Source organism: Dendropsophus ebraccatus, chromosome 5 (assembly GCF_027789765.1).
Source record: "Dendropsophus ebraccatus isolate aDenEbr1 chromosome 5, aDenEbr1.pat, whole genome shotgun sequence".
Classification (NCBI taxonomy): domain Eukaryota; kingdom Metazoa; phylum Chordata; class Amphibia; order Anura; family Hylidae; genus Dendropsophus; species Dendropsophus ebraccatus.
This window is the reverse complement of record NC_091458.1, coordinates 136,371,112-136,394,190: the sequence shown is the minus strand read 5'-3', so window position 1 is coordinate 136,394,190 and position 23,079 is coordinate 136,371,112. Positions and strand designations below refer to the sequence as shown.

General features: G+C 43.9%; 1 protein-coding gene across 11 annotated transcripts in view; it reads right to left on the bottom strand.

Annotated features, from left to right (window-relative positions):
* The window catches only part of MACF1 (microtubule actin crosslinking factor 1), a 177,205-nt gene that overhangs the window by 86,101 nt on the left and 68,025 nt on the right, over positions 1–23,079 (bottom strand). For all 11 annotated transcript variants that reach the window (XM_069971385.1, XM_069971392.1, XM_069971386.1 and 8 more), the window contains 8 exons: positions 22,842–22,977; positions 8,011–8,160; positions 7,122–7,355; positions 5,596–5,799; positions 3,348–3,878; positions 3,084–3,260; positions 2,872–2,995; positions 1,647–1,855 (listed from right to left, as the gene is read on the bottom strand). In XM_069971385.1, the coding sequence (XP_069827486.1) occupies positions 1,647–1,855; positions 2,872–2,995; positions 3,084–3,260; positions 3,348–3,878; positions 5,596–5,799; positions 7,122–7,355; positions 8,011–8,160; positions 22,842–22,977 (1,765 nt within the window). The remainder of the gene's footprint in view (positions 1–1,646; positions 1,856–2,871; positions 2,996–3,083; positions 3,261–3,347; positions 3,879–5,595; positions 5,800–7,121; positions 7,356–8,010; positions 8,161–22,841; positions 22,978–23,079) is intronic.

Below are 23,079 nucleotides of genomic sequence, written 5' to 3'. Positions count from 1 at the left end.
TGTAATGACAAGGGATAAACCAAGGCTAGGTAACCATCCACAGACAGCTGTTTCGGGGTGTTGCCCCTCATCAGTGTGGAGCAGGATTCTGGCTAGGTGGGAGCAATGCCTAGTAGAGCCATAAGAGAAACAGATTGCTGAACTCAGGGAGAACAGCCAAATGACAACACTGCCGGCTGCTAATGAAAGCGCTCAATGCAGTGAAGTCCTAGGTGCATTGCCCCCTGGGAAACATGAGTATGCAAAAGAGGAGTCCGTGGAGCCTCATTGAAGAGTCTCAAAACACAGGACTAGCCAGATATCCCTCCGGGAAGGACCCAGCCAAGTGGCAGCTCCAGTTAGGAAACCACCAAATCCACCATATTAAGTGGCCCTATAAGTCAGCAATCTGTTTCTCTTATGGCTCTACTAGGCATTGCTCCCACCTAGCCAGAATCCTGCTCCACACTGATGAGGGGCAACACCCCGAAACAGCTGTCTGTGGATGGTTACCTAGCCTTGGTTTATCCCTTGTCATTACACTGACTTATAGGGCCACTTAATATGGTGGATTTGGTGGTTTCCTAACTGGAGCTGCCACTTGGCTGGGTCCTTCCCGGAGGGATATCTGGCTAGTCCTGTGTTTTGAGACTCTTCAATGAGGCTCCACGGACTCCTCTTTTGCATACTCATGTTTCCCAGGGGGCAATGCACCTAGGACTTCACTGCATTGAGCGCTTTCATTAGCAGCCGGCAGTGTTGTCATTTGGCTGTTCTCCCTGAGTTCAGCAATCTGTTTCTCTTATGGCTCTACTAGGCATTGCTCCCACCTAGCCAGAATCCTGCTCCACACTGATGAGGGGCAACACCCCGAAACAGCTGTCTGTGGATGGTTACCTAGCCTTGGTTTATCCCTTGTCATTACACTGACTTATAGGGCCACTTAATATGGTGGATTTGGTGGTTTCCTAACTGGAGCTGCCACTTGGCTGGGTCCTTCCCGGAGGGATATCTGGCTAGTCCTGTGTTTTGAGACTCTTCAATGAGGCTCCACGGACTCCTCTTTTGCATACTCATGTTTCCCAGGGGGCAATGCACCTAGGACTTTACTGCATTGAGCGCTTTCATTAGCAGCCGGCAGTGTTGTCATTTGGCTGTTCTCCCTGAGTTCAGCAATCTGTTTCTCTTAAAACTCTTAATTGGTCCAGGTCCACGTGTCCCGACCCCTACTGATCAGGAGATAGAGCCGGGAAAAGACCGCGCTAAGCACGGTCATCTCACGGCTGTGTGTCATGTGATCAGTCAGACTGATCAGTCGGGCTTCACAGAGCTCCATTATAAGTCTGACGGATCAGGAGACACAGATCCAGGTGAGGACCATGCTTAGCACAGTCTTCTCCCGGCTCTATCTCCCGATCGAAAGTTTTGACGTCTCTATAACATGTCAAAGGTTTTGGGAAACAACAGTGACACTAATGTAGCTACAGACTGTTCATGTACGTAATGTAGGCTTATATAGGCTTTTCATGCATGCTTTGACAATTAGGAGTTTGCTATAAACCATATATACAAATTGAGTAACCCTTGATGATGTTGCTTTGTGCTCTGCATTTGTATAAAAAATAAATTTCACTTGGTCACAGACAACTATAAAAAGTTGGCCTCACCATGTTCTGGGCCAGAGCCTCCTGAATTGATGAAGAGGACATAGAGGACTGTTTTTGCTTCTCTAAATCCTTCTCTATCCCCTCCAACCAGTGAGAGAGGTGTTCCAGGCCTTCCTGAACACTCTGGGACTGAGCTACTGACTTCTGCAGAGAATCTGAGTGAGCAGACATCTTGGTGGAGAGACTCTGGAACCGGTTTTCAATGGAATCTACAATGCCAACAAGTAAACATAAGCTATCACACCAATGAAATTCATTAAAAGTTAATGAAATTTTTGAAGAATCTGTCACAGACCGTTGATCTCAAGAGCTCCTAATCTTTTTGGGAATACTAGATCAGCACATTTGCTATATGATGGTACCCAAAAAAAATGTCTAAAACCTAAGGGGCTTTCATATGGGGCAATTATCGGCCAGGAGCTTTGCTAGAAACGCTCCTAAGGCCGACAAATCGCCCAATGTAAAATCTTAGAGCGGTAAAACACCTGATTCTCGGCTGATCGCATCTTTTCAGCTAGCTTGTTATTGGCCGCACATCCTCCTGTGCAAGCAGGAGATGTACGGCCCATAGCAAAGGCAAACTGACAGCCCAGATATGCATATATCTATGCTGTCAATTTCCAGATCACACAAGCAGTGTATACATATCACCTGCACAGATGTGTGATCCACTATCCTGCTGTCCGTTTCATCAATGTATCTTAAGGCCTCCCCAGTCTGTCAATCATTCTTGAGAAGGTGGCGGCCTGAAAATACAGCGGCTGCCAGAACTAAATGGGAGAGTCGGACAGCGGGATGCCGGATCACACAGCAGCACAGGTGGTATGTATATATAGGTGGTATGCATGGCCACTGTCCAGAGGAGGCCTGAAGATACAGTGACGAGATGGACAGCAGGAAACCGGATCACACAGCAGCACAGGTGGTATGCGAAGAATGCTTGTGCAATCCGGAAACCGATCGCACGGATATATGCATATCTGTGCTGTCAGTTTTCATGGCCGCACGAACCTCACAGGGATCATTAGTATGGTCCGGCCTCTTGATTTATTGCTGTGTAAAGGCACTGCAAGCATTTGTGTCCTTGCAAGGGCCATGTAAAAGGACGCTTAGGACATAGGTGTGGATGATCAGTGGAAACAGACGTGCTTGCTTTCCAAACGCACATGCTTTTTGATTAGATCTCTGTGACAAATTCTCTTTAAATGTTGGAATTCCCACTTACCAGCTGTGTCCTGGATCTTCCTGCAGTCTGGCAATGGATCTCCTTGGATTTCCTGTAGACCACGGACAGCCTTATGAACTTTCTCCACTTGTACTTGATGCTCAGCAATATCGCACTGCATGCTCTGAAAAAAAAACACATATGGACATAAATTCTTGCTCACAAGAGAATCAGAATTCCTTTCGGTCCATTGCTAGAAGTATTAGCTTTACCTTTGCTTTCTCCAACTGAGACTGCAGAGCAGCCGGATGTGATGCTACCGCTTCGGACAGTAACTTCTCCACAGCTAGCTCGGCATTCTGCAGCCAGCTTACTGCAGCGTCTGAGCCGTCCTGAAACTGCTGGTATCGGTTCAATAATGAATGTAAGTGAGTCCCCAGCTTGGAGCACTGTAACCAATAAAAAATATTATAGATTATGTATATTTCTAGTGATGATCACTGTGTCACAAAACCCATAATAAATACCCAAAATACCTTTGAATGCAAGGCACTGTATCTTCTTGAAGCATCTTCAAGTTTATTTTTCACCAAGGCTCCAGCCACTTGCCCCTCTATATCTTCATTGCACTGTTCAGCAGCTGCCTTCTCGGCATCGATGACTTTCTGGCCTGCTATGGTGATGTATCGCAGATCTCCTTTGTGTGAAATGACATCTTCTGAAAAATCCCCTTGCCGCTGCAGTAAGCCGTGCAACGCTATAAGGTCGGCCTCTCCGTTCTGCATGCCGTCTAAGTCTTTTTCGCTCTGTTGGAGCCAGCTCTCAAACTCTCCGTAGTCGTGGATGAAATTATGCAGGTCGTCGCGCAGGCTTTGTGAATGTTTCAGCTGTACCTGGGATTGAGACAGTGAGGTAGCGAACTCCTCCTTTAATCGCGCCAGCTGGTTCTGCAAACGTTCTCTCTCTTCGGGGGATAACGTACTCCCATGATTATCCAAGAAATCCTGTGCCGATTGTATGGTTAGGATGAAGTTTTGCTGTTTGGCTAACATTTCTTGATGCTGTGTCTGCAATAATAACAACAGAGCTGTTACAGTACAAATCTATCAAAGAATTATTGCCATTTTAAAGGGGTGAAAAAAAAAATGTGTTCAAATCAACTGGCGTCAGAAAGTTATATAGATTCGCAAATTACTTCTATTTAAAAATCTCCAGTCTTCCAGTACTTATCAGTTGCTGTAGTCCCTGTAGGAAGTGGTCTATTCTTCCCAGTCTGACACAGTGCTGTCTGTTGCCACCTCTGTCCATGTCAGGAACTGTCCAGAGCGGGAGAGGTTTTCTATGGGCATTTATTACTGCTCTGGACAGTTCCTTACATAAACAGGGGTAGCAGCAGAGAGCACTGTGTCAGACTGGATAGAATAAATCCCTTCCTGTAGGACATACAGCAGCTGATAAGTACTGGAAGACTTGTAAATTACTTCTATTTAAAAATTTCCAATCTGTATAACTTTCTGACACCAGTTCTTTTGAACACAATTGTTATTCATTGGATTACCCTTTTAACCCTCCATGACCAATCTATCAGCACAGATTCTTCACTGTACGAGCGGTAAGACTGTGGAACTCTCTGCCATATGATGTTGTCATGGCTGATTCATCAAATACGTTCAAGGGAGGCCTGGATGCTTTTCTTGAAAATGTAATATTACAGGCCTCCCTTGAACAGGTTATGGGCATTAGATTTCTGGTGATGCGCTGATCCAGGGATTATTCTGATCGCCATTGGAGTCGGGAAGGAATTTTCTCCCTGTGATGGGGCAATTGTCATCTGCCTCATAGGGGGTTTTGCCTTCCTCTGGATCAACACAGTGAGGTTTCTGTTGGTTTAACTTGATGGACTCGTGTCTTCTTTCAACCTTATTAACTATGTTACTATGTGCTCACAATAGTCAGAACAGTCATCATCATTTGTGTCTGTTAGCTAATGCCCCCATCCACATCATGTTTCTATGCTCCCTGAGGGGTATATGTCAGAATATCTTCTGACTAATCCTGCAGAGGGCCCATTCACTTTAACAGACATAAATGTAGTTTCCTAGTGACTATATTCAGTCTATAATACTAGGGCTAAAGCTACCGATTGAAACTACTTCCTCACAGAATACCAACATTATTAGAACACCTACTAAGTATTATAACTACAGTTTAAAATAATTTTCATTGATATGAGGGAAAACTAGATGGACCAGGTGGTCTTTTTTGCGGACAATCTTTTATGTTCCTTAAAGGGATCACTCTTAAAGGGACATTCCTATGCAAGCTTGTCATGCCCTATTTAAAGGATAAGGGATAACAAGCTGATTGAGAATGGGAATGCAATCCCCCCATAATAACGGTGTGTTAAGTCAGCCTGTGCGGCCACTGCGGCTTGCTCTCCAATTATACTCTACGGGGATGTGGATCGCTTCAAAGCTCTGAAATCAGAGGCATTCAGTGGCCCTATAGAGCAGTGTTCCCACAACTCCAGGACCATAACAGGTCATGGGTTGAGGATATGATGCACTGACAATAATTATATTACCTGTGAAATACTAAAGGAAACCCTCAAAACATGGCCTTCACCTTGAGGACTAGAGTTGAAAGAGAACGATATGCTCAGATAGCAATATCCCTTTAAGGATAAACAGGAGAAAAAATCTCACACTTCACATGGAATCCACCTAAATACCTGACACATCTCTATGACATATTAGATAGAGGATCTATGCGTTCACCACTCACCTTCTTCCTCTCATACAAGTTATCTATAATGTTGGCAGCATCTTCTGGCAGAGGACATGCAGCGGACACTTTCCTCCCAGGATCTTCTCCATCAGTAACACTGGCTTTTTGCTGGTTGCTTTTATTTGGAATAGAAGGAAGCACCTGACACAGGAGAGACTCAATCTTCCCAAGGTTTTCCTTCAGCTCTTCAGCCGTTTTAGACTAAAGGTAACAGAGAGATGGAAAAGAGTGAAAATCATTCATGTCGTATAATCGCAGCGGTCAGTTTTGGTTATCCAGCCATCCTACACTTTATATTACTGGTAGGATATTTCAGTATGTATCTCTATGTGTATAAAGAGAATCACACACCAATATAGACGTTTCATAAGAGGTCACAATCAGGTACATCCATAGAGGCAACAATGTAGCTGCATCATTGTTCTGACCTCTGTTCACACCTGTATCATAGTTTCTGCTCAGACCACAGGACTGGGAAGATTATAAAATAAGCCCAGGTAGACAATGGACACTAATTTATAATGGGGTGTGTCACTTCTGTGACTATTTGAAGGCAACAAGATGCTGCGCTATTCTTGCAATCAAAGCCAAAAAAAACAGAATGTAACAGAATCGCTAGGCATGTTTGGTCCAGGAGTACATATTGTGAAGTAGTAACTTTTTAATACATAAAGTGTAGCTGTCATTTAATTAATTTTTTTTTTTTTTTTTTGCAGAAATCGATATTACAAGCAAATTTAAAAAAATAGGGTTTATTAGGCAAAAAGCCTCTTTCTGTACACAAGAAGCTGTTTTCAAGCCTCCCCACTCACTTCTGATTTGTGCATTATCAAGCAAAGCCGTCTTCATTGCAGAGGAGCAAAGTGAAGATGGGTTTGCTGAGTGGAATGCATGAGAAGGAAGAGCAGAGAAGCAGCTGTACAGTTTGGAGACTAATTGGGCACATAAATCGCTGGATTGAGAGGTCAAAAAGGTCACTGCTCATCTGGGAGCTTGGTGAGAGAAGACTGCAGGATGTTGTGTTTTGCAGGGCTGCCTTTTCTCCTCTCTATGCTTGCTCATGCCTTTTGACCCCTCCCCTCTCCATAGAGAATAATGGACACATATCTCCTGTTTCCTCTGAAGTGAGGGGGGAGGCTGCAAGACAGCTTTTTGAATACAGAAGGAAACTCTATTGCTTAATAAAACCTATTACAGACTTGCTTAAAATTGCTTGTAGTATTGATATTTATTGATTTCTGAAATATGATAGTTATGCTTTAAAGTAGTACTCCGGGCAGAAGCCTTTTTTTAATATATGCCTGTGGATAGGTCGTGTGAAAATAATGAATTGCACTTTTAAAAGTACCCCTTTTAATTATTTCTATTAGGGATGTTTCATCCGTTTATTCAGATCAAGGAAAAATTATGCAAAAAGCAAACTGGTCTTCACTGAATGGTCTATATAGGTGCCTCACTCTGGATGAAACGAGTTCTTACAAGTCTCCAGTGACATCCCTAGCGTCTCGGCTCTTATATGTTACCTTTTTGGTTTCCTCTAAAACGGCGGTGCTCACTGCAGACTCTAGATGCTTTTCGGTCTCCCCTGTTTTCTCCAGCACAGACTGGTATTGCTCCTTAGCCTTCTGTAACTTTCTCTGGAAGGCCTCCAGTTCATCCGGATTCATTTTGTTTCTGTTCTGCTCCAGGAAGTTCTCTGCTGCTTTGATAGCGCTTGAAAATTGGTGAGCTCGAGTCTGAACATCCTTATGGAGTTTCTTTTTGGGGAGACAGGATAAAAACAAAAAAAATAAAAACATTTTTTAGCCTTTTAACCTTCTTAAGATACATACTATGAAACATTATTTTACATGGTTAGCAAAGCTTTAAAGTGTCACCGTCGTTAAAAAAAATTCAATAGTCCAGGCGATTTTAACAAAATTTGTAATTGGGTTTATTAGCCAAAAAATGCATTTTTATCATAAAAAAGCAGTTTGAAGCTCTCCCCTCTGTCTTCATGGTTGTGTTATGGATAGGGGAGGGGTGGAGGGAGATGAGGCACCAAAACAGGACAAATTAATTTACAACTACATCACCGGCTATCTCCTCTGAAGACAGCACTGACCTCTCTGACCTCAGAATACCGGCTTTCACACAGCTCCCACTGTGTAATCCTTTGTTCTCTGCTGGCGACTAATCTCCCTCCTCCCCCTCCATAGATTACACAGGGCACAACTGATGTAAAAGAGTCGAGATTTCCTAATAATGAGCAGTGAAGGAGAGAGAAAGGAGGGGGGGGACATGGAGAAAGTCTTTTTGAATGCAGATAATGGCATATTTGCCTAATAAACCCAATTACAAAGTTTCCTAAAAATCGCCTGGACTATTGATTTCTGCAAAAAAATTAAAAAAATTGACTAGACAATGCATCACCTGCATGCTTTGGTATTGGTCCTGAAGCCTGGAGAGGTCCTGTGTGCCGTCACCGGCCTGGTGATCATTCACAGCTTTTTCTATCTGTTCAGCCCAAGAGCTCAAACCTTCTAATTGTTGGCTACAAACCCCCTGCTGCTCCTGAAGGGTCTAAAAAGAAATACAGACCTTGAATATACAAAAGTACTTTCAATAGCTCTACATGGAGATGGAGGCAAGGAGCAAACATTACAGGTAAAGTACATGTTAGTCTTATACTGGCTCAGAGAATGCAGTCTCTATCCTACTCATCCCTGCCTATAAGGTGAGCACGATGTGTCCATTTTATACCAGGCAAAAAAATCCCTAGCCAAATACTGTATAGAGGTAACCAGAGAGTGGATATCAGTGTTCTACACCAATACCAGACTGAAGAAGAAATCCTTCACTGTTAGAGGAAACCTAGAAAAGCAAAGCAAACAAGAGGTTAAATACAAAACACAAACCAGGCAAGGTTAATACGGACGAACGAGAAAACAGCTGGTTACTCCTGACTACACAGACGTTCCCTTTCTATAGGAAAACGGAACCTTGGAATTGTCAAACGCTATAGCAATGATAGCGTAGTAAGTAAATGTAGCCCTATATATAACATTATGGCGTATAACATCTACTATGTAAGTTAGGGCCCTATTCCACCAAACGATTATCGTTTGCATATCATTAACGATTAACGATCTCAAACGACCACTATTGCGAAAGACCTGAAAACGTTCACTCATTTCCATTGAACGATAATCGTTACTTATGATCGTAATTGCGATCGTTTTTTCTTCGCTATTTATTCGCTATTGCATTCGTATCTATTGCGAACGACCGAACGATGTCTTATTCAACGCGAACGATTTGCGAACGAGCAACGATAAAAATAGGTCCAGGTCTTTTAAAGCGATCAACGATTTCTCGTTCGGTCGTTAATCGTTAACTGCATTTCAACCGAACGATTATCGTTTAGATTCGAACGATTTAACGATAATCTGAACGATAATCGTCCAGTGGAATAGGGCCCTTACTCTCGAGACAAACCTATGGATTAAAATCAGGAGTGAGACGGGGGACGAGCCATATAGGTACGGAGCGTGAGAACAGATGACACTGGGCTGGTTTAAACTAGATACTATTGTGTCAGGGTCTGTTCACATGGAAAACAAGCGGTATGCCTCACGCCCTTCTGCTCTCCGCGCTACTCAAAGAACTGACATGTAAATTCTTTGAGTGGAAAAGTGCGGAGAGCAGAAGGGTGAGAGGCATCCCATTGAAACAGATAGCAGGCAGGGCTCCTGGGGTTGCGCTCAGAACTTCTGCCTGTTTACCATAGTGTGAACAGGCCCTGAGTAAGTAACAGGTCACTTTGGGTCAGTCAAAACCAGATACCACTGTGTAATGATCGAAGTAAAAAGAAAGTGAGGTGGAGCACTTCAAGAGACCTGCCGCCAGAGTGTTACAGTGTTAAGGTAAAGCATCTCTTTCCACTCAAGGACCGCGCTATCTGTTTAGCTAGTACGCAGTGTAAGACGGGTAAGCAAGCCTCCTATCTAAGCTCATATCTCTATTTCACCTGTCGTTCACGGAACTGCAAAACTTCCTTCTGAGCCAACAATCTTTCAGAAGTTTCCCGAAAAGATTTCTGCAGCTCATTGAGAAGGCGAAGCAATGTGCGACTTTGTTGTGGTGACAAATCTTGAGCTTGCTCAGAAATAAACAACTGAACATCATAGGCGATGTTCTCCAGATCAACCCGGGTGTCTGCCACAGGCTGCTTCAGGTTCTACAGATAAGAGGAGAACAGGTAAGGTCATACTTATTTTCACTGCTGCGTACTCTCTGAAAAAGCTATGTGTCTCCAATAATAACATAGACATACATGGCTGTAGAATACTTGTTTAACATATTGTTTGGGAATACACTTAAAGGGGTTATCTGGTCAGGTAGAATACATGTTGAATCATCCCCCCTTCTGGAGACTAACAATTTATTCCATACTTATATCTACTCCTCCTTCCTCCAGTTCTGAGTTGCTGCTTTCTGCTGAAGACACAGAAAACAGTTAGTGAGCTGTTCACTCCGTCACCCTCTCCTAGCCAGCTTACGCTCTCCTAACCTTACTGTGATTAACCTTCGTGGCATCACACAGTGCAGAAACGGCTGGCCAGGAAAACTGTTTATATGAGCTGTGTCAGGAGGGAGCGGGGAGGGAGGTATGGAGGTAGGGAGGAGGGAGGGAAGGAAAAAAGAAAGGAAGGAAGGAAGGAAGGAAGGAAGAAGGAAGGAAGGAAGGAAGGAAGGAGGGAGGGAGGAAGGAGGGAGGGAGGAAGGAGGGAGGGAGGAAGGAGGGAGGGAGGGAGGAAGGGAAGGAGGGTGGGTGGGAAGGAGGGAGGGAGGGTGGGAAGGAGGGAGGGTGGGAGGGAAGGAGGGAGGGTGGGAGGGAAGGAGGGAGGGTGGGTGGGAAGGAGGGAGGGTGGGTGGGAAGGAGGGAGGGAGGGTGGGTATGGAGGGAGGGAGGGCGGGTGGGAAGGAGGGAGGGAAGGAAGAAGGGAGGGTAGGAGGGAGGGAGGGAGGGAGGGAAGGAAGGAAGGAGGGAAAGAGGGAGGGAAAGAGGGAGGGAAAGAGGGAGGGAAAGAGGGAGGGAGGGAAGGAGGGAGGGAGGGAGGAAGGGAAGAAGGAAGGGAAGGAGGGAGGGAAGGAGGGAGGGAGGGAGGGAGGAAGGAAGGGAGGGAGGGAGGGAGGGAGGATAGATGAAGGGAGGGATGGAGGGAGGGAGGGAGGGATGGAAGGAGGGAGGGAGGGAGGGAGGGATGAGGGAGGGAGGGAGGATGGAGGGAGGGAGGGAGGGAGGGAGGGAGGGAGGGAGGGAAGGAGGGAGGGAGGGAGGGAGGGAGGAAGGGAAGGAGGGAGGGAAGGAGGGAGGGAGGGAGGGAGGGAGGGAAGGAGGGAGGGAGGGAAGGAGGGAGGGAGGGAAGGAGGGAGGGAGGGAGGGAGGGAGGGAGGGAGGGAGGGAAGGAGGGAGGGAGGGAGGGAAGGAGGGAGGGAGGGAGGGAGGGAAGGAGGGAGGGAGGGAGGGAGACAGTGAACTGCTCACACACAGTTTTCAGTGCCTTCAGCAGAAAGTAGCAGGGTCACAACTGGGGGAAGGAGACAGAGAAGTAGTGACATGTAATTCATTGTTATTCTCCAGGAGAGAGGATGAACTCTGGGCTGGTGTGATTTTTGGCAGAGTGCTGGGGAGAGGGAGGATGAAAGTAGTAACATGTTCTCACCTCCCCCGGTACAGCTCTGGTGCTGGGATCCTGCAGCTCTGGTCCCCCGTTTCTAGACGCTTCTGGGTCCGAGTGGGGGCCTGGGACATGACGTGTTAGGCCCGCTCAGCCAGTCAGGGCCGAGATGGGATACAGACACCAGCACTGAAGCGGGGGAGGCGAGAGGATGTTTCTTCTTTCCTCCTACCCTTCCCCAGCACTCTGCCAAAAATCACCCCAGGTTGGAGTTCTCCGTTAACATGAATTTTATCTGAGTGGAATACCCCTTTAACAATTTAAAGAATTACCTCGAGAATATTCAGGTTATTGACTATTGTAGATGTCGTTCCAAAATCACTTGTCTTCTGGCAGTCAAGAGAATTAGAGATCTCCTTTACTCTCTGCAGAAGAGTTTGCAGTTTGCTCTCCAGCTCCTGATGCTCAGAACAGATTTTTTCCTTTAAATAAGAAAATGACTGCATTACATACACTACAGTGGTATCTCTGTACTCAAACTGCTCCTAACTCAAACAACTTGGTTCTCAACAAATTTATTTTTGAGTATCTTTCGTTTCTGCCACGTAGTCAGAACCTACTCTTGCAGTCCTGTGTAAAGTCATTCTGCAACACACCATGGATCACACACAATGAAGGTGCTTTAGGCATCACTGTGTGGGTGTGTTGCCTCTTATAAGTCACCAGTCATAGCCTTCTCCTCCAGTCCTCCTCTTCCATTGTATTGTGTGTACTGGACACCATGCACCTGTACTATAAAGAATGGGGTGGGGGGGGTCCTTGGCGTCACTGTCTTACTGTACTGATTAAATTGTTTCAATGAAACATACAGGTACAGTAGTTAGCTACTGGTAATGCTGGAAGCGTCAAACCGCATCTACATTACTTCTCATAAAAAAAATGCTTGGTCAGGACAGATTGTGGTTTATTACAGAGGTACCACAGTCCTTAGTGCCAAAAAAAAAAATCACTTTTTTTTTTTTACAATGATTAGGGGTGCAGTAAACATAAAAAATAAGTCATACTCACCTACCTCAATTGTCCACAACTGCTGTCCCTATGGCTCCCAGACCCCACTCATCGAAGCTTCTTCCTGGTTGTCCCAGCAGAAACTGCCAAGCCAATCACTGGCTGTAGTGTCTTGCCTCAGTCAGTAATCGGCTGCACATGCAGTTCCTGTGGTAACTACTCGGATACTACCACAAAGCGGTGATGAGCAGGCACCAAAAGCCGCCTGAACAGACACTTGGAGAGGATTGGGGTAAGTGAGTATGACTAATGGATGTTATAAAATAAGTAGAAAGTATGTCCCCCGACAACCCCTTTAGGCCTAAGGGCCCTATTCCACCGGACGATTATCGTTTGCATAATCGTTAACGATTAACGATCTCAAACGACCGCTATTGCCAAAGACCTGAAAACGTTCGGTCATTTCCATGGAACGATAATCGTTACTTATGATCGTAATTGCGATCGTTTCTCTTCACTATTTATTCGCTATTGCGTTCGTATCTATTGCGAACGACCGAACGATGTCTTATTTAATGCGAACGATTTGCGAACGAGCAACGATAAAAATAGGTCCAGGTCTTATAAAGCGATCAACGATTTCTCGTTCGGCCGTTAATCGTTAACTGCATTTCAACCGAACGATTATCGTTCAGATTCGAACGATTTAACGATAATCTGAACGATAATCGTCCGGTGGAATAGGGCCCTAAGCATAGACACAGTATACTGAACATATAACACTCTGTACTGTTAACATAGGGTCAATAGTCGGTAGTAATGCTGACCTTTTTATCCTCAAACACATGGTGGAGCTGTTTAACACGTGACTCGGAAATCTCTCTGATGGAGTTTAATGACTTCTCCAAGTTCTTAGCATCTTTCTCTAAAGCCCGCAGAAGCTGAGCCGGCACATGAGGAGGCTGCTCGGAAACTATCAGCCTCACACTGTCAAGCTCCTTGGTAATGGGAGACTCCAAATTCTTCAGTTCTCGGTCAAGCACCTGCAGAGAGAAGGGGGATATAATCTTTATATGAGCAAAATTGTGTTACATTTACCATCAGCAAAGGATATGACAGGCCAACAATAAAAGGTTATGTGACCTGAAGCTGGTTTCACCAGCTGTCACAGTATGACATGATTGAGAAGGCTCAGATTAATATTTTCTTGGAGAAACTGGAAAATCCACTGATGGGGATGTGGACCATCTGAGCATAACCTACTCTGGGAAGAGATACATGAGGTCCACTTATTTAATATGAAAGAACTGTTTGTCTTGGAGCTTCCATTCATTTGAAAAGACATCTTCATACTTAAAAGCTTAAAAGGGAAGTCCCTTAACCTTCGCTATCTCAGGACTGGGATGGGCCACGTTCGGGCCCCGGAACCCCTCTCCTCATGGACTATGGGACTAAATAAGGACACTTGCACCTCTTCTTATGATTGGTTTACATTTTATTGTTTATGGGTCATAGACAGTGTTATACTCTGCGACAGTCTGATGTATGTACTTTGTTCTGTTTTCCACAAAATAATGAAAAATCAAATAAAACTGTATTTAAAAAAAAAAAAAAAAAAAAAGATGTAAAGGGAAGTACCATATAAGTTTAAAAAAAAAAAAGCAGACGGGTGGTGCGGGAACTTAATAAAGTATACTTACCAGTCCTCATGCCTCCTTAAAGTCATACCCAGGTCTCACTGTCATTTTGGCTGGAATACGGGTACATCACATACCTGGCTCTTCCAGCTGCAATGTCATGGCCAGCCTAAACGACTACCCACTCAACCAGTCAGGGACTAGGGCGGTGGGCCCAGTGGGTACTTGCTCAGCTGGGTAAATGACGTTGCAGATGGAAGAGCTGCAGGAGGCCACCAGCTGTCAGGGAGCAGAGATATTTGGCATGAGGATAGGTAAGTATACTTTATTATGTTTCCGCACCCCCTGGCTTTCTGCTTTTCTTTTTTTTCTTCTCCCATGTATGAGGAATAGCAGGACTAATAAGGTGGTCCGGGTTCTGGGCATATAGGACACAGAGGATCCAACTGTGGTTTACCAAGAGCAGGAGTACAAACGGATACAGGGAACGCAGAAGCACACCTGGAGGAGGAAGCCAAGACATAGCAATATAGCACATGGGGCATCAAACTGCTACAAGGATCAGATACACAAAGGAGCAGCTCAGGGAAACCGCAATAAGGCAATATGGAGAACTCTCAGGGATGGAGGGAGGAGCAGGACTAGAAGTTGTCTCCCCCCAGCACCAAGAGGTCAATGAGGCAGTTACGTGTAATAGCGATGAGTGGCCGATTGCTGATGAACGTGTAAATAATAAAAAAAAAATTATACATACCTCTCCATGCTTCCTGATATCCTGCTATCTTCTGCCCACTCCTTGCAGCCGCCACTGAAACCTCTAAGCCGGTCTCTGAAATGACAGGCCGCTCGGCCAATCAGTGGCTGTGGCGTTGTCCTGTTTTGGTCAGTGATTGGCTGAGCGGCCTGTCTTTTCAGAGACTGGCTCAGAAGTTCCAGCAGTGGCTGCGGGGAGCAGGCAGAAGCTAGAAGAACACTGGGGAGTGTGGACAGGTATGTAAAAAGTTTATTGTTTTACACTAGGCCAAGGGCTGCATGGACATCGCTAGCAATACAGATATATATACACATATACAGCCCTTGCTGCACAATTATTGATCAATGCAATTTAGCAGATCTGCGCTCACTTACATAAGTTATCGGGCCGTGTAATACGGCCCTTAGATATATAACTTCAGCAGCACAATATCATACATTATAGAGTATAGTACTTTGGCTCAGCAACAGTACCACAAGCGACTGACTTATTTGCATACTAGCTAAGCAAAACTGTATCACTGCCGCTGATCAGAACCTCTGACTACCTTGGAATCCTATCTGGACACCCACCATAGTCTTGGCTGCCAAGGACACCACTCATTAACTATTGACAAGGTGGCACTCTCGTAACAACGATTTAGTCATTGTGCCTCCAAGTGAAGTGTCTTGCATGTTTTAGTTACCTCTTTTCTACAATAATAAAGCTAGATAGGCTTTAAAGCAATGTTTCAGGGGTTTACTTTCATAAGAAGTACATGGGTATAATATAATTTTATACTCCATTTATGACAACTCTCCATATTATAGAAGACAACCTTGGTCTCTATAACATGAGGTGCTTCAACACCAAATCAAAGTCCTGTAAACTTGTATATTCGGATGCAGCACCAGCACTTACAATAGCCCTAACAATACAGCTATTTACCTCTGCTTGTCTCAGTTTCTCCTGGACATCTTGTAGGCCCGGTAAGACAGGCTGCAGGGACCCCAGCCGTACTTCAATATCTCGAAGCATTGAAAGGAAACACACAAGGTTCTCTTCATGCTGAAGGCAAGCTTGCTTATTGCGGGCATCCTGTAAATTCTATTGAATGTAAAAAAAAAAACAATAGTAATTATAATAAAGCTAAATATCCCACAATTATAATGTATCCCTTAGTTATAGGAAAACCTCCTATATAGAAACCAGCACAGTGGAGGGTGCCAATGATCTGCCCGTCCACTCATGTAAAAGTAGGACAGAAGCTTTACTATACAGTGAAGGGGCGAACCTTGCTGTGCTTCTGCAGCCCTGGGAAACACCCCATAGGCATTTGGAGCTCATTTTGATATCAATTTAAACAAGAATAACTCAGGGGTCGATTTTCATAAGAAAAGTAGAATCAGTAACTAACTAAAAAGCTGCAGAAAGGTTTGCATTATAGGGGTATGCCCATCTGGGACACTTATGGTGTATCTGCCAGAGGTGGTTGGGAAGCCAAAAACTGCCAAATCAAGCAGGTTACACAATTTGTGTAACTCCCATTGATTTTAATGGGAGCTATGCAAACAATATAACCTCAATGGGAGCTATACAAACTGCTTTTAAGAAGTAGTTTTAAAGGCGTTTCTTTCTGCAAAAAATGTAGTAAATGTAATGTAAATGTAGTAAAAAATGACAAATCAAAAAACAAAAAAAAAAACATGCAATTTAGTCAACAGACCATAACACTAAGGCCCAGATTTATTTAAGAGTGTAAAACAGAAGCTGGTGTAAACTGCCCACAGCAACCAATCACAGATTAGCTTTCAGTAAAGTGAAAGCTGATCTGTGATTGGCTGCTGTGGGCCGTTTACACCAGCTTCTGTCTTACACCCATTGAGAAATCTGGGCCGAAGTGCCTATACGTTTTAAAGTTTTTGCAGTTTTTGCTTAAAAAAAAGTAAGAAAAAAAAAATATATGGGTCCTGTAAAACCCTATAAAAAGTACGCTAGAAACAATACAAAACTATTTTAGGACACCTGACTAAATGCAGGGTAGACTTTCAGACATTCTAAGATATCTGTTTACCTTGGCAAATTCTTTGGTACGGTCTGTTTCTCCACCTTCTCCTCCTTGCTCAGGGATATTAATGTCTTGGCTGGCACCAGGTTCCTCCCCATTCAGTCTGTCTTTCTTCATAGAATCTAGAGCAGACACTTGAGGTTTGGACATATCCTTTGATTCCCTTTCTCTCTCCTCAACAACAATGACCAAAGTCTTGTCCTCTGGTTTCTTACAAGCCATCTTATCTGTACGCTCAGGTGCTCCATGTACAGCAGTTGTGTTAGCACGTTTCGCAGGTTTATTGTCCTGTAAGACACCTTTAGCAATGGCCATTATTCCCCCTTGGAAAGCAACACTTGTATCCAGAGGTTCTTTTGTGCCCTTTATACGCTCTATAGACTTATCCTCTACTGTCAGACATTGCGTATCTTGACTTTCCAGGTCTGGTGAATATTGATCCAGATGTATCTTCTTTTGGACATCAGCACAAGCTTGGTGTTTGTCAGTGAGACGAGTTTGTGTGGTTTGTGTCTTATCTTTGTCTGCATCACGTTTTTTCACAATTTTAGGACGAACAGAAGTTATAAGTGGGTCACTTTCTCTGGTTTTGGGATCAAAATTCTTTTTTCCAGATTTTTTTCCATCTAGCTGAGTGTCAAAATCATCAGATTTCAGTTTTTTATCTCCTGTTCTTAAAGTCTTGTCCTTTCTTACAGATATAGATGGGGCTTCTGGATTGAACCCCTCCAGATGCCTTGTCAGTGACAATTTCTTTGCATCTATTATGGATGAAGATGGTAATGATGATGGAGGTGGTAGTGATGATGATGATGATGGTGGCGGTGGTGGTGTGGCACTAGAAGCCTTTGATACAGTTGTTTGGTTACGGTCTACTTCACTAAAAGATGTTGATGTGCTCTTACTAGGCTGGCGGACTGAGAATCCATTTAGCTTTGTAGTCTTTTTTGAACGGCCAAGAACAGATGAGGTGTTTCCAGCATTTGATGCCACTGGTATGCTATCACTAACTGGCACCTTTAACTCACTGGCATTAACATTCATAACCATATTGTCTGTAATGTTTGATTTTGTGAGACCAAAAGGCACTTTATTTTGAGAAGGCGCTTCACTATGACCCACATCTATAATATTACCCCTAAGAACGGATAAAGAACTCACAACCTGTCCCTCATTTGGAGTCATAAGATCAGCAGGAGCTTGCTGGTCCCCCCAATCATCTTGAGGACTGGGAGTATCTCCTAAATCAAGTATGTGCTTTTTTTGTGCCTTGTGACTGGTGGAAGACACCGACTGGGACAAGTCCAACTTAGAATCTTCAGACTCATACGAATACTTAGCCAGTAAATCGGGTTTGACATATCTGTGGCCAGTCAGAACATCGATTTTACATTTCTGTAACACGTCTGTATAGGGAATATCGCCATTCTCTTGCTTACAACTTAACATACTTGACGTAACGCTACCATTATTGGAAGCAACGGCTCTTTGATGCCCTCCTGGTAACTGATAAAGGCACTCAAACTCCGAGAGCTCCTCAAATAAGTCTTGATCGATCATTCCGTGTTTAAGGGAATCGATCACGGAAAATCGCATCCCTGATAAGTGATGGATTATACCGCCATCTTGAATTTGCTTTGATAAAAGTAGGATAGCGTCTCGTCTGCTAATAACGCCATTGTTGAGGGCCTCTAGTAAAGGCAAAGGTTTCTTAGACTTTGGATCGGTGATTCCACTAGACTCTAACTGTAAGCATAGGAGCTTTTCTTTGGTGCTTTTGTCTGTACTTTTACCTTTCGAAGCTTTTTCTAACCTTATTAGTTCTTCCTTATCTGAAGGATTTACCAAGTTCAAACTAGAAGCCAATGTGACTGAGACCCTCTTGCCTCTCTTCACATCATGTATACCCCCAGTGATCACCTGGACCTCTAAAATACTTTTGGCTACTTTTTCAGCAATGAGTTTTGCTTTCATTGCTTCTTGAACGGAATAGATCTGGTTGCTTTTCATGTCTACAACCCCAGCAACTGACTTGTCTGAGTGGAAGACTTTCTGCAAGAGGCTTTCATCCATCAACCCCTCACCTATTACATCCTGAATTGTCAATGCTTCACATGATTGGGAATCGAAAAAACCTGAAAACAGTCCAAGTCGCTCCATAAGTGCTAAAGCCGTGTGGCTGGAGATGACCCCCATGGCAACTGCCTCATGTAGCAGCAGCCTGTGGCCGGAATTAGTGTCTATAATACCGCCATGTATCATCTGCTCAGACAGCATATTTAAAGTGTCCTCCTCTTCCAAATCAAAGGAAACATTTTCAATGGAAGCCAGATCTGGTGAATCTTCCATCTTTTCTGGTTTCTCACTTGCATTTCTGGAGTTTTCTACAATAACTTGATTGTATGTTCCTTTCTGATGTTCTACAACTTCACATAAAATTTGTTCTACATTGATGTTTTCATTTTTCCCATCAGAATCTACTTCTGATGATGATTTTTCTGGCACGTTGGATAACCTTTCGGCCTTCGATGTGATGTACTGTTGGCCATCAGTCTGACCTCTGTTATTGGGAGCCACCAATCCTGTCCCGGGAGACTGAATGATGTCAGTTTTGGTTGACTCACTGTTGGACACTCTTTGAGTATATGCCAGGGATTGTAATTCACCAGCAGAATGTTTGGAAGGATTTTGGTCTATGATTTCAATCGTCTGAAAAGATGATGTATGAGGCTGCTCCGCACACAAGGACAAAATGCTCTCTTTTTGCGACAGGCTTAGAGGTTCTGGCTCGCTCTTTTTGTCTTTATTTATGTCTGAAAGCTCTTCTATGAGTTCAGAACATCTGGTCTGTTCCAGATCATGGCTATTCTTACTGGCAAAGTGTTTAAGATCAGGAATTTCTGCACTAAAATAGCTTTGACGGTCCCCTAAGAATTGCTTGTCTGCTTTGTTTTCACTGTTTTCAATAAGCAGCAGTCTCTGGCCATTGTGAACGTTTATGTAGCTCAAATGTCTTAAAGTCGACACCAGTTTTTCTTTATTCTCAGATTGTGACTTCATGAGAATTTCCCGGATATTCTTGTCAACAAGATGTGAACCGCTAGACCGAGAAACAGGGAATGGCTGGACTCCGGGTTGTTGGTTGTTTTCTGCTGACCAACTAGGCTCTATGTCCGGAATTACAGTAGACTGCAATGTTTTCACATTGCTTTCCTCTAAGACCCCACACTGAATGGCTCTGTCCCAAGTCAGAACTTCTTTGCTTTCTAAGACATAGAGGCCTTGAATCTTCTGTCTGTTACTAAGAGTTTTCATTGCCAGCTCAGCAGAGACATTGCCTTCCTGAAGGGTATCTGAAACAGGGAGGACCTCACCCGATTCTGGCCACAGAAAACCTTTAATGGAGGTCAGTGACTCCAATACAAGAAGGGCGAGCTTCGGTGCTATAAGATGACATTTAACTGCTTCATCCAATGAGAGCCTTTGTTCGGTTGCAAAATCGACGATACCACCATCAATAAGTTGTCGTGTAAGCAGAGCACAAGCCATATCCTTGTCCATCAAATGGTACCTCACCGCTTCATCCACACTAAGTCTATGACCGGTTTTTGGATCTACTATCCCACCTGCAAACAACTGGGCTTCTAAAAGTCTTACAGCAACTTGTCTGTCAATGAGTCCTTCTTGCACTGCCTTAAAGATGCTAACCTTTTTGCCGGACCTGAGGCACACCATCCCACCAGCTAGCTGCTTGACTGGAATAAGCCTCAGTCCGGTGGCCTCATGATATATGCAGCTTTGCATAAGTTCTGGTAAACTCACTAGTTTTGCAGTGTTTGGATCAATAAACTTCTTACAAGATGTCTCAATTTTTTCCATTAGGTTGCTACAACTTAGAATATCTTGGATTGCGGATAACTGAAGGACACCAGATGACAAATAGATATTCAAGATTTTCAGGCCAACGCTTTCAGCGATTTCCCCTTCTTTTATTGCAGTTATGAGGACACGAACTTTGTTTTTCTGATTCGTGCCTTTATCTAGCAACGTGTTAGCGATACTTAAAGATTGAAGATGCTGGAATATCCTTATATCTATCATTTTCTTCTCAAGAGCTTCTTCTAAGGTCATGATCTCATTGGTTTCAGGAAAAACCAGGCCTGACAGGACAATCTGTGCTTCCAGAAGCATAAGGCCGGTATCTTGGTCTATAAGACCTTTCTGCATTGCCCAGAATACAGGAAATATCTCCATGGATCCCAGATCTATAACTCCGGCAATGGTGTGAAACTCCTAGAAAGAGAGAAAAACAACATTAGGGAAAGCATCACCCCAAGTGGGGGGAAAAAGGGTGCGGTAACAGAAAAAAAACAACAAATCAGCATGCATTTCTATGGCTACAATCAAATATTAGCAAGCTCCATAGACAGACACCAGCAAATATGCAGCACAAAACCATAAGACCATCATTTGTGGGAAGAATCAGCACAATACTTTGTCTTAAGGGAGAAGTTCAGCCTTAGCAAAGTTCTGACAGCCGGCAGGGGCAAAACAACAATCAAGGATTGCTTACCTCTCTCCACGCCAGCAATGCATTGCCTGATCGGCTCCAGGACCCCCCACTGGGAGGCATTTCCAAGCCCCTCCCCCCCCCCCAGGTGACATCATTACACGATTGCCCGTTCCGGTTGATGGACTGCACACTCAGCCAATCACTGACTGCAGCGGCATCCCGCCCCTGTGACCGATTGGCTGAGCAGGCAGTCCACCAACAAGGTCAAGACGTCAGCTCTGCTAGATATCCCGGAGCAGCGATCCCGCGCTGGGGAGGCACGGGGAGAGGTGATTTAGTATCATTTGTTATGTTTCCCCCGTGCACTGCCTATTGAAAAATAATTTTACTGCAGCTGGACTTCTCCTTTAAGACAGCCTTCACCAATAATTAACTATAGCAATATAGATTTATCATATTTCTCCAAAACAGACCATGCAACGTATTGCTCAAGTACAGACTGAATCAGATAGAAGATTATAACATGCACTTAGGCCCACATACCTATTGGCGGTTTACAATCTACATGCATCTCCTTTGCATATGATAAAATAAGGGCAATAAAATTAAAAAAAGTTTTAAGAACGATAACAGTATAGAAAAGGGACATAGAAAAGTTGTCAACTTACCGGAGTTGCAGCAAGTGCCACGGAAACGCAACAGACAAGAGAACCTTATGCGACGATGTATAACACATAGGAAAAGCTTTGGTGTTAGCTTCCAGCATGCCAGCACTGTTTGCAACACTGAACCCCACATATAGGGATCTTCCACTCCGTTATTTTTTTTCCCAGAGGTTTACACGTAGCCTCTGGATGGTTAGTGGTACTCATATAAGCAGGGATGCCAGTTAATTTTTTGTAAGACATAAACAGGACACATCGTGCTCAGTACAGAGAATACCAGAACATTAAGTGTGCTCGACTCTCTCAACAAGGTTGTTAAAAGCAAAAATAAATAAATAACAAAAAGGAAAATGGTTACTGGAAAACAAACGCTTTTGAGTGACCATGGTAGTTTCATTCTCTACAGAGACATTCACGTGCGCATATTAAACACAATAAAAAACGGAACAGACAAAAATATGGTTAGGATGTGTGACTAACGGAATATTTACAGAGAAAGCGCAACAGAAAGTTACATGTGGTCACAAAAGTTAAAATGAATGGAAGCGTTTGAGAGGAGAGAGGCCCAAGTCAGCATCTTACTACAGGATCGTCTGTATTAGGATGCAAACTCATAAAATGGCCTTTATACCCAAACAAAAAGTATAAAAGAGGTATAAATGGAAGCTTATCAACATTGCTCCATTCCACTTATCTAACTTTATAGTAAGTGGTTGTAAAGTAACAATGTGCTACTGTATAAAATAAGGTAGGAAAAAAAGTTTTTTAGTAAGCCATATAATATAGCTCTCTCCCCTCTCAAGGCACACAAAAACACAAAAAGCTTAAAGATACCTAGTAATGCACCTATTTGTAACCAACAAGTGACGATAATGATGTCCCTACACACTACTGGTATCATTACACACGTAACCTATGTAAGTGAACATATGTAAAATGGATGGGGTACGCCGTACCTTTTGTTCGGCCTCCCGAGCAAGCTCTGTGTGAAGCACTTGTATCTGGTTATCAGACTCCTCACAGAGTCGGTTATAGGTTCCCTTCAGCTCCTGGATCTGAGACGAGATCTCTGCCTTCTCTTCAGGGGACAATCTGTGGGAGAAAAGAGCTAGAAGGTTAATCAACTTAATCTGGCCACAAAGGCTAAGGGACAAATTTTCTATGTAAGTGAGCGTCGATCTGCTAGATCGCTTA